Genomic DNA, 12,604 nt, shown 5'->3' on the forward strand with positions numbered 1-12,604 from the left:
ATCTGCACTCCACCGTAGATGGTACGCAACACCTTCCGTTCGAAAACACCAAGGGCTCGTTGGTCCTCCACGAGCATAGTCCAGGTCTCGTGGCCGTAGAGGACCACCGGTCTAATCAGCGTATTGTAGACGGTCAACTTCGTGCGGCGGCGAATTTTATTCGACTGGAGCGTCCTCCGGGGTCCAAAGTAGGATTCCCTGTCATAATGCGTCTTTGAATTTCTCTGCTGGTATCATTTTCGGCGGTCACCAGTGAGCCCAAATACACGGACTCATCGACCACCTCGATTTCGTCACCGTCAATCTGAACTCAGGGTGGGAGGCTAACATTGTCTTCCATAGAACTTCTTCCTTTCATGTATTTTGTCTTTGATGCGTTGATGGCAAGTCCAATCCGCCTAGCTTCAGCCTTCAGTCTATTGTACGTTTCCGCCATCGTCTCAAAGTTCCGTGCCATGATGTCAATGTCATCGGCGAAGCCAAGAACCTGGATGGACTCCTGAAGATCGCGCCACTCGTGTCTATCGCTGCTCTTCAGATCACACCTTGTAACGCGATGTTGAATAGCAGACACGAAAGTCCATCACCTTGCCTACCCCCCTTCGAGATTCAAAGGGACTCGAGAGTGTCCCCGATACTCGAACAACGCACATTACTCGATCCATCGTCGCCTTGACCAATCGCGTCAGTTTATCCGGAAATCCATACTCGTGCAGAATCTGCCATAGCTGATCTCGATCGATTGTATCGTATGCGGATTTGAAATCGATGAACAAATGATGTGTGGGCACGTTGTATTCGCGGCATTTCTGCAGAACCTGCTAAATCGCGAAAATTTGGTCCGTGGTAGCGCGGGCATCCATAAATTCCGCGTGGTATTGTCCCACGAACTATCTTGCAAATGGTGACAGGCGGCGGCATAGAATTTGGGAGAGTACCTTGTAGGCGGCACTCAGCAGTGTGATCGCGCGGTAGTTGCAGCAATCCAACTTGTCGCCCTTTTTGTAGATAGGACATACGACACCTTCCATCCACTCCTCCGGTAATATCTCCTCCTCCCAAATCTTGGCAATTACCCAGTGCAGCGCTCTGGCCAGGGGCCGGTAGCCTGTCGTCTTCTGCGCGTGCTCCGTGCCACCTTCGTTTTCTGCTGCTTCATCGTTGAGGTGTTCGTCATAGTACTGCTTCCACCTCTCAATCACCTCACAGTCGTTCGTGAGAAGGTTACCGTTTAAGTCCTTGCACATATCGACTAGCACGTAGCCTTTGCGCAAACTATTTAGCTTCTCATAGAACTTCCGTGTATCGTTTACGCGGTACATATTTTCCATCGCCTCGCGATCTCGGTCTTCCTGCTGACGCTTCTTCCTTCGGAAAACCGAGTTTTGTCTGTTCCGCGCTTGTCTGTATCGCTCCACATTCAATCTCGTGCGGAGTTGCAGCATTCTCGCCCATGCTGCATTCTTCTCCTCTACTAACAGTTTGCATTCGCCGTCAAACCAGTCATTTCTTCGGTCCGGGATTGCAGTACCTAGTTCCGCTGCAGCAGTACTACCTATGGCGGAACGGATGTCCCTCCAGCCATCTTCAAGAGAAGCTGCGCCAAGCTACTCTTCCGTGGGTAGTGCAACTTCCAGCTGCTGCGCTTAGTTCTGGGTAACTCCGGCGTCCCGTAATTGCTCAATGTTGGGTCGCGGCGTTCGACTTCGACGGGTGTTATGCACCGTCGAGAGTTTTGACCGCATGCATACTGCAACTAGGTAGTGGTCCGAATCTATGTTCGCACTGCGGTACGTGCGGACGTTGATAATGTCGGAGAAGAATTTCTCGTCGATTAGAACGTGATCGATTTGGTTTTCTGTGTGTTGGTCAGGTGATCTCCAGGTGGCTTTGTCGATGTCCTTGCGGGGGAAAAAGGTACTTCGAACTACCATACCCCCAGAGGCTGCAAAGTTCACGCATCCTTGACCATTGTCGTTCGAAACGGCATGCAGGCTGTTTGGCCCGATTGCCGGTCTATACATTGCCTCCCGTCCTACCTGAGCGTTAATGTCGCCGATGACGATTTTGACGTCCCGTTGCGAACAGCCGTCGTACACCTGCTCCAGCTGCGCATAGAACGCTTCTTTCTCGTCGTCGGGTCTCCCTTCGTGTGGGCAGTGCACGTTGATGATGCTGTAGTTGAATGAATCCTCAACTTGCACATCCTCGCGTTGATCGGCTTCCAACCAATCACGCGTTTGCGCATTTTACCCAGCACGACTTCGAAGGTGCGTGGTTGAAGTTCGTCATAGATTAACCTATCGCAACCCGGGAAGCCGAGCGATTTGCAGTTCCATGTTCAGCTCTGTTTAGAGTCCCACGCTGGCACTAGGACGGTGATCAGCCGCTCCTAATATGGAGAACAGACGCCGTTTTGAGCCGCACCTCCATGGTGAACAGACGCTCGGGTTTGGTGAAGCATTTCCTCTATCACCGTACTATGGTTACCGCGCCAGTCTTCGCGTCGCACCTCTTCACTTTGCTATTGCCGGACTGGCAACATTGCCCAGGCTACGCCACCCATCTGTGTCCATGTCCATAGCTGGTAGTCTTTTGTTATCATATGATTCGGGGAGGCGTGAAGTAGGAACTTGTGAGGACCAGGGCTAGTTATTCCGCTCCTTCCAGGTTGTCAACTCACCATTTTGTAGCCCGTTTTGGTTATTCTACCCTCAATTATTTAAAAACTATCCTCTGCGATTATACTTAATTTGTTTGGCCTCTATCATAATTATATACTTGAAGTGAAGTATCAGGGTGTCTACTACCTGTAAACACCTGGAACACCGGGAATCTTCAGAGAATTATACTTTTCCTGAAAAAACAACCTGGAACTCTCAGGAAATTTTTAAATTTTCTTGTCAAGCAAATTTCCAAGAAATAATTTGTTAAAGTATTTTACAATCATTAATCATTACAGGATTTCCAAAACATTTTATTCTGCAATGAACTGCAACATCCTCGATACGTTCTTTCTTATTGTGCTTAATAATTCCGGTACGGATTTACTTTCAGTAACAACCTAGTTCTGAGCCTTGAATTGTTTTTGTTTAGGTTCTGGAACATGGACATGTTTTCCAGAACAAGACCAACAATTGAAAAGGTCTCAACTCCATTTTGCAAACAAACCTACAAAATGAACAGGTAGGGGAAATTCTCCTCTACCCGATTGTGTTTTGGGTTTGCGAATGTAGGTTTCAGTTCGCGCTTTCAAGTCCATTTTTCGAAATCTAGGGCTTAGAAAAATCATAATTTTTCAGGAGTGGAACAAAGATAAATATTCAAGATGTCCACTTCAGATTTGAAAAAAAATAAGATTGAGGATTTTGCCAAATTTTAAAAGCTTTATCAATGAGAATTTTCATAGTACTTTAGGAGTGATTTCAAAGGAATTCAGAGGTGAATTTGATGGGAGTCCTAGGAAGAAATGTGCGGCACATTTCAAGAGTAAAGTAAGGATTGCTTTTAAATGTACACACGTAGAATTTTTTACAGAAATCTGTTAAATTTTACCGAAATCTCAAAAGCTGAACGTTCGGTAAACAGTTTCACAGATTTCCTGTAATTTCACAAATATCTGTGAATTTTTCACGGATATCTGTAAAAAATTCACTTGCCTATATAGAAGGTTTATGTTTTCGACAAAGTTTTTAATATGAACTAAAACAATTATATGGTAATCATCAAAGTTTAGAATTCACTTACCAGAGTTCGCTAGAGCTTAACTGTGTTTATATTGTTTGCTTTTATTTGACCTTTTAACTAATTAGAATATAGCTCTCTTCAGCTATCTTGGTCAGAACAAATACTTCATTAGTTGCCAACTCTGTTCAGAAGATTCCTGTCATCCACATTTAGAAAGAAATAAGCAATTCATATTAAGCTTTCATTTATTTAAAAAAGAAATCTTAAAAATAAGGTACGGTTTATATTAGTCACTTTTTCTCCGTGGCACGACACAGGTGTAAATTATAAATTTTATGGTCACATTATAGCTGTACTTCTTTACTCCAGACCACAAAGTGACCATGAATACACTAATTTATAGTGTGACTCAATTAAATCTTCGACCTTGGTTTGCTTTCAAAAGGATTAAATTCAGTTCGGATGGTCTGCCTAATCGCTAATGCTTTGATTTCTAAGCATGTCGATATCACTACCATGACAAAACTCGTTAAGTAGTGTACTTAAAAGCGAGCTTTTTTTGGATGGCGTGTGGTAAGTTTGTGAATGGTCAAATACCTGATGTAAGCCTAGCAGACCTTCTATCACCTCTTGAAACATACCACAAATTTTTCACAATACATGGCGCAGTCACGCGTCAAACGGGAACAACACGGAAACAGCAGTCTGGTACGCTTTGGACGTGTATCATTCTCGCAGACCGGTTTGAGTGTGTGAGTTTAAATTAGAAGAATATTTGTGATGTATGGGTGCCTAAAGCGTGCATTTCTCGCTTTGCACTTGGATATCTGATTGCAGACGAAAAGAGTAATAGAGAAAGAGAGCGCAAAAGCTCGCTCTCACTCTCTTGTCAGCTGTGAATCTCTCAATTACCGATAGTTGCGCCGGTGCGCCTGTCAAAACTTATGAGCTTCCGCTGGTTCATTCTGATAGTGTTGTTCTGATTAATAAAGAGGTGATTAATTCAAGTTTGCTACCCAGGGGACTCCATGAATTTGTTTTCGGAAGTGTTTGACGGATATTCTTTATTACACTTCAGTCGAAAGAGTTAGCCTTTTGATAAAAACGATAATTCAAGCTGAACATTGCATTAGGTCCTAAGTAACATTGACAGATTCTCTCCATTGACTTTCTCTTTGTATCTCCACGGCCATGTAAAAACATTCCCAGGTATTTTCAGCACACCTATCGATAAAAGAAGCTTTTATCTAGCATCTAATACGACAAACACAACAAGAAATGGTTATGGGCTCAAGTTATTAACGAAAGAGAAAGTCGACGAAGAGAATCGATCAATATTACTGAGGACCTAATGCAATGTTCAGCTTGAATTAGTTAAGTTTTGCAATTCCTCCTACTTCGGTTAGCGCGAAAAGGGCCATACAAGTTTTGTTTACACAAGATGATAGGCACTTTAAATGTTACATTAGGTAGTGATTAATATAGTAATATAATAGTCCCTCGAATTCATGGAGCATTGAAAAATAAAACAAAAACTAATATGTGGTGGTCAACTATAACGAACGAACAAAGTTTGATGCACAGGTAAACAAATGAGGCACGCGACGCCTCTGCTTTTTCTCATAAATAGTCTAGAATAATTGTTGTTCATCTGAACAACTTTACGGAATACGGAAAGCTTCTGTCCAGTTCATATGTTAATTTAGGGAAAACAATTCAACGTTATTGTCACATTATTGTCACTACCCTGTGAGTGAATTCTGAACTAAACTCTTTACTTTAGAATAAGTCTTGTCTATCTGATCCACTTTACCCAAAATGAAAACCTTCTATGTAGTCCATCTAAGGGCAAACAAATTTAAAATCCATCTGAACAACTATGCCCAAATCGGGAACCTTCTATCTAGTCAAGATGTTGTTAGGGCTACAAGTCCAAATGTTAAGCTAGGGCAAACAATTCAAAATTAATATCACACTAGCGCCACCTGGTGAGTGAATTAAGAGCTGAGCTCTTAACCATAATATATATATCTTGTACATCTGAACAACTTTGCGCAAGACGGGAACCTTCTATCTAGTCAAAATGTTAACAATTCAAAATGAATGCCTCACTAGCGCCACCTGGTGAGTAAATTCTGATCTGAACTTTCACTTTAAGATTGGTCTTGTCCTTCTGAACAACTTTGCTCAAGATGGGAACAATCCATATGAGAAGGATCTATAGATAGCGTTATATGATGTGTATATAAGATGGCGCAACTTGATCCTTTTCGTTTTCGCCATCTAGTAAGTATATTATGTCATACCTTGTATTATTGAATATCTTTGCAGAAGAAAGCAACGTCCTATTTGGTTAGATCTCGTGATAAAAACATCTCTAACATCAAAATATGCCTCTTCATGTGAATATTTTTACAATGATCCCTCCCTATGAAAGATCCACCCCCTTAAAATAAATTTTGATAATGTAAACTGAAAGTACATTAAATTTACTTTACAATACACTACACATTTTAAAATCCGTCGAAACTTCGCTGAGATATTACAATTTGAATTTGGGGTCAAATTGACCTTAAGGTACAGACAAGTTTTTTTTTTGACACGGACTAAGGGTTAAAATAAAATGCCATAAATTTTTTACCAGGGACATCAATCATGCCGGTATTTCGTTTCTTATCATATTGATCAGTTTATATAAAACCGGGAAACATATTTTGAGCACCCGGGAATTTAATTTCCTAAATTCAATGTTTTAGCATTTTCAGTATCAGATGTTGGGGGTTTAAGCATTAATGAACAAACAGTTAGGACTTATAAAAAAGGCGAGATAACATTGTCAACCTCAGCACCCCCTTCGAATGCTTCATTAATTTAATAATCTCATAATCGCTTTTCCGACTGGAGAGATATGTTGTTACCTTTTCCAACATCGTGTCTGCTTGTTGTTCGCTCAGGTATTGGCCCGTTGCCAACAATAATTAGACAGATTGTGAAAAAATTCCCACACTGTCTGCCCAAGTACAGCAACACATACGCGAACTACCGCCACAAAAAAAGAAAGAAAAAAGTATGGATTGTGACTTCTAGATAAAAATGCAACATGCATTTATCATTAATTCTTGGGTTTCTTTTGTCGTGTGTATGTACATGTATTATCACTGGATCGGAACAGATGGCCTCTTGATTTCTAGCTGCCGGTCAATGACCGTATTGCAACGCTATGTGGATGATGTCCTCATTTATCTGTAAATATTGTCGTTACAGCTGAAAATGGGAAAACCCCACTAGCGAAAATCGCTTTTACTCTCGTTCCATATGTTATACATAGCGTCGGAAGTTGTGCGATTTATAGCGCATCATTATTCAATTACAGCGCACTACTTTTGACACTATGTATAACGTATAGAACGAGAGTAAAACCGATTTTCGCTAGTGGGTTTTTCCAGTTTTCAGCTGTGATGACAATACTTGCATCCTTCAAGCAATAGGTATTGTCGGATGTTCATTGATTGACTATTCGCTCTACGCATAGGTTCGAATAATTGAATGTTAATATGATATAATCACTTGTCATACGAACAATAAAACATCGTTCTACTCGTACGTACGTACCGAGTTTATCTTGCGTCCCGTGTGTATAATCAATACTAGGTACCTGTCCTTGCTACCTCAACGTTTCCTATTGGAGGAAGGAACTCCACTCATTCGCTCATTTGAATTCAAAGCTTACTTACGTTCATGCCGCTTGCAAAAATAAATCACTTGGCACGCTCACACTCGCTTGCTTCGTCTTTTTTTTTTTTCGACCCAAAAGTACCCACCGCAAATATAAGTGCTGCTGCTTGACCATTTTGCTTATGTTCCCTTTCTCATTTTTGCTCATCTTCTCATCATCCACGATGTTCGCCAACAAACAAATGCGAAATTAAGAGATGAACTAGCCTCAGGCTAAAAATCTCTAAAATAAAGACAAAAAAAAAAAAAAAAAATGCGAAATGGAAAAAAAATTCCGTGTCTATGCCCCCCTTGCAAATCTCACTGCCACTGCTGCCCCGCTGCTAGTTGATCTGAACACGAAATAAACTACCCCCCGTAACCAAATTCACGCTCAACCACCGCCACCCGCCACCACCGTATCACCATCACACCAAATGATTTGCCTTTTCTTTTCCTACGATAATCTGACTGACTTAGTTTGTACAGCATCAACCGGTGAAATATGAACTATTCCCGCTGTCGCCGGTGTCCCGGCACCGGCTCGGCATGGTCCAGCGCAAGACCCTGGTGTTGGACCTGGACGAGACGCTAATCCACTCGCACCATGACGCGATGCCACGGAACACGGTGAAACCCGGCACGCCGCACGACTTCACCGTCAAGGTCACCATCGACCGGCATCCGGTGCGGTTTTTCGTGCACAAGCGGCCCCACGTGGACTACTTTTTGGATATTGTGAGTATCTTTGTTTTTTTTTGTAAGGGTTAAGGTACAGCTTTTGCTGTAAGTTGCTGTAAGAAAATAATACAGGAATCTCCAATTTGCGCGGTGGGTAGTGCCGTCTACCCACCGCCATTTCTCAGAAATCTTTCAACCAATTGAGCCACCACAAACTTAACACTCACAAAAAGTCAGCTCAATTGGTTGAAAGATTACTGACAAATGGCGGTCGGTAGACGATGGACTTTGTTTCTGCGCTTATTGGTCATCAGATATCACAAATGTTGTTTTGCGACATCTGTCGTAAATTTCCGGTACTTGTTAACAGAGGGCAGTGAAGTTAACAAACCTATCACAAATTACCAGCCCAGTGGCAGGCGCGTAGGCAACATGTTATACCGTGACAGCGGGCCCAGCACAGCAAAATAAACGATTTGAGCCCGGGACTTGCTGCCTACTGTCAAACGCTGCTGTTGGAATAGGCCTGACACTGTAAAACATGTTTGGTACCTCTAAATATGCATTTAGATTCACATCCGAAAACCCAATTTTAATCATACTCAACACAACAATTCTTCGAAAGCCCCGCTCCAATCAAAGAAAAAACGTGAAATCCCGCTAGGGGTGAAGATTTGAAATTATCCTTTGTGTCGAGTATGCTTAAAAGGAAGGACTTCTAGTGTCGATCTTAATGTATAAATAAGAGTGCCGACAACTTTTTCAGTGTCAGGTCAGGTACGCTACTCTGAAGTCTGTGAGTAAGAAAGATATCACAAATCGTTTGCATCACAATACATGGCATGTTGCAGGGCTGGTAGCGAGTCACTTTTTAGTGACTTAGTCACTTTTTTCAAGACAGTCACTAAAAAGTCCCTTTTTTAAGGCCACTAAAGTCACTATTTCTTGTAATCAGTCACTATTTTCAACTTTTTTAGCGTGAATTTATTTCAAGATTGATCATTCTTTGCTTTAGGCGTTCAATCGTCTTTCTCTATCTACAGGGTGTCTATTCATTTTTCTAAATAAAATTATCTGACTTTTCCAGGTTTTTCCAGTATTTTAACGGATAAATTCCAGGTTTATAATAAATTTTTAAATGCGTTAAAAATAATCTTTTTTTTTTGTAGATCAAAAACAACAGAAATTTACCCAAACGTTTTTAAGACATGTCAATCAGTTTTAAAGAAACAGCTTTACAATCAAATTCATTGAATGTTGAAGTTTATCACTTACTTAATTTCTCACTTAATAAAGTTGTAAAAAACTTACCCAATTTGAGTAATTCCAAGATCTAAAATTATTCAATATCTTGAAGTTTCGTATTGCATGTACAACTTCAAGAATTTGAAAATTTTCAAAGTGCCAGAATCAAGGAAAAAAATAAATGATTTATTTCAAGTTCGTAGGAACTTTGGCGAATTAATGAGTTATGAAAAGAAATGATGAGAATTTCAGTGAAGCTCCATAAGCAAACTGCGGGAACATAAGGGAAGTTAATACGCTGAAAATATGGGGAACTTTCTGGAAGCTTTAAGAACCTCAAAGCTGTTCTTTTAGCACCCGAAAATTTATAGAATTTCAGAGAACTTCACAGGTGTCAAGCGAACTTGAGAAATATAGAAAACATGAGGGGTATTGTGCAATTTTTTAAGAAGTTCTAAGTACCTTAGAAAAGCTAGATCTAGAGATAGTTTTTGGGGAATTTCAGACCTTAAGAGCAGTTTCCAGACTTTTGGAGCAGTTTGAATATCTATAATCGTAAATTTAGAAAAACTCAGGACAGTTCCATGATATGCTGAAAAAAAAGAGAAGCCTTAAGATGTTCCGAGAATTTCAGGGAAGTACAGAGTCCTCAGAGAATTTATGAAAACTTCAGAAATATTTCAGAAACTTCACAGAAGTTCAGAGAATTTCAGGGAAATTTAAAGGTTTTTACGGGAATTCCATTTATTTCCGGGCAGCAGAACCGAGATCTTCAATAGAATTGAAAGTTTTAGAGAAGCTTCGAGAACAGCAAGACAGATTACAGAAAGGGTAGTTCAAACAATTTCAAGGAAAATGTAAAATCCTTAAAGAAGTTGCGAGAAACTCAGGGAATTATGAATATATATCAAACAAATTACCGGATTATTAAACAAATTAAAAGAACTTCAGGTAACCACTGATAAGTTCAGGGAAAATTAGGGACCGCTTATAATGGTTATAATAATTAAGGGAAATTGTCGAAACTTCAAGGCAAATAGTTAAATTTTAGTAAAGTTGGGGGTTCTTAAAAAATACTGAAAATTCAGGGCAGTCTAGGAAATTCAATAATCGTTTAGGCAGTTTAAATACCACGAGGAAAGTCTAGACTATTGAAGAAGTTTTAAATCAGTGTCGATAATTTAAGGGAAGTGAACTTCAAAAAAATCTTGAGAACTTCAATGAAAATCATAGAACTATATTAATTATTTCGTTCTAATTCCACGAAAACTGCGGTAGCACAAAAGTTCCAGAAATTTATAAAAACTTCGAAAACTTCACAGAAGGACTGTCGTCTTCACAAACATTTCGAGAACTTTATAGAAATCTATGGAGCTTAAGGAGAGGTCCGCGAACTTTAGGATTTTTTATGAACATTGGGGAGGCCATTTATTTCTAGTTTTAGAAAATTTCCCAGATTTTCAGATAACTTCAGAGACGTTAAAAAGTTAATTGAGGTCTTCGCTTACGTTCAGAAGCTCACTGAAGCTTAAACATTTTTAGGGCGGTTCAAATAAATTCAGCGCAATACAACAAGATTCATGAGAACTGCTAAAACTTTAGAGAAGTTTTGAGAATTTCAGAAAAGAACAAAGAACCTCAGAGCAGTTCCGTTAACATTAGAGAAGTCACATGAATTTTAAAGAAGTTTAGAGAACTTCAGCAAATTGTTAAACGTTTAGAAGAGATCCATGACCATTGAAAAAATGTAGGAAACTTTAGGAAGTCCTAAAAAGTTCAGGGAACTTTATGAATTTGATGAGAAGTATTGTGAGTCTCAGGCTAGTTTCTCAAACTACAAAATAACTTCAAGGCAGTTTCATTAACTTCAGGAAAACATTGGGAACTTTCAAGTAGTTCTGAAAACCTCAAAATAGTCCATTCCATATTCTACGGAGATTTCCATTGAAATATTCCTCAAAATTTTGGTGAAGCTATCCTCCGAATTCAATTTTCTTTTAGTTTTCCTTGGAATTCTCCACAATAAGAAACCCTTTCGAAAGATTCTCCGAATATTCATTGAATTCATTTCAGATTTCCTTTTCATCTCACTCCTTCCCTTGGAATTCTACTCACATTGAAAGTCTCCTAAGAATTAATTGGCATTTCTCCTCACAAATTACTTCTATTTCTTCTCATAATTTGTTGTTGATTGCATATAGAGAGTAGAAAGCTAGCAAGGAAAACTTTAGGAAGGTACAAATCGGTTTTGATCATCTTTCTTTACCAAACTCCCCCGTTGGAGAGGGATGGTGAGGGGTATTCCCTCCGCCACCACTGGCAAAAAGAGATGACCATGTCGGTGGCTCAAGTACCGACGATGTGTTTGAAACAGTTCTATCGATTTTTACCGCACTTAAGTTGTTATCTGAAGGAAGGCATCCAGTCGTAAGTTTGAACATTGCAGCTATTGTTACATCTACCAGAGATGACTTCAAGAACGGATTAAGCAGAGACAGCACAACTTCCGCATAAACGCCTTGCAAGGGAAACGCACATAATCACGTTTTCTCGACTACTTTTTCGAAGGGACGTATCAGCTTTTGTAAACAATGGATTTGATCGTCGATTTGGCGTAACTGGTAGCTCGTCCACACATTCTAACAGTACCATCATATAGGGGAAATTTTCCCCTACCTGATAGTGGTGGAGCTACCAGTTACGCCAAATCGACGATCAAATGCATTGTTTACAAAAGCTGATACGTCCCTTCGAAAAAGTAGTCGAGTTTTGTTCTACATGATACTAGATTCCCTTTCACAGATTTCAGAATAGAGTACCTAATCTAACCATGCCCCGCCTTTAGAGCCCCAATCGTGTTAGGCAGTCCAAATGTACGAAGTAACAATCATAACCCATCAGTTCAAACTGTACATATGAAAAAAATTTATCTCTGATTATCTTAAATACATGAAAGTAAATTTGAATGGGTGTGTTTGAATCACATACAATGATAGAAGAGCAATAGTTTTTTTTTATCGAGTAACTCGTATGTCTACATTTGTTACTTAGGACCTTTTGAAAAGTTACACGTGAATTGTTCCCTATATTCAAATTTGTGTTGGAATTCGGCCATTCAATTTTCTATAGGGCGTATTCGATGTCTTATCTTTCTAGCTTTGCCTCCCTAATAAAGAAAACTTAACTTAACTTATCTTTCTAGCTAGTTAATCTTATCAGTCTTTGGCACAGATAAGAAAAGTTCAGCGTGAATTATGCTATTCATTACGAGAATCAA

The 12,604-nt window shown here is 39.9% G+C and overlaps 1 protein-coding gene across 2 annotated transcripts in view; it reads left to right on the forward strand.

Annotated features, from left to right (window-relative positions):
- LOC135706730 (CTD nuclear envelope phosphatase 1 homolog) overlaps positions 1-12,604 on the forward strand; it is a 42,168-nt gene that overhangs the window by 18,176 nt on the left and 11,388 nt on the right. The window contains exon 2 of one of the 2 annotated variants that reach the window (XM_065228415.1): positions 7,882-8,139. In XM_065228415.1, coding sequence (XP_065084487.1) covers positions 7,882-8,139 — 258 coding nt within the window. The remainder of the gene's footprint in view (positions 1-7,881; positions 8,140-12,604) is intronic. The other variant, XM_065228489.1, reaches the window with a different exon arrangement.

This window comes from Ochlerotatus camptorhynchus, unplaced genomic scaffold (genome assembly GCF_037179485.1).
Source record: "Ochlerotatus camptorhynchus isolate MF236.1 unplaced genomic scaffold, CSIRO-AGI_Acam_v1.1 ptg000002l, whole genome shotgun sequence".
NCBI classification, from domain to species: Eukaryota; Metazoa; Arthropoda; class Insecta; order Diptera; family Culicidae; genus Ochlerotatus; species Ochlerotatus camptorhynchus.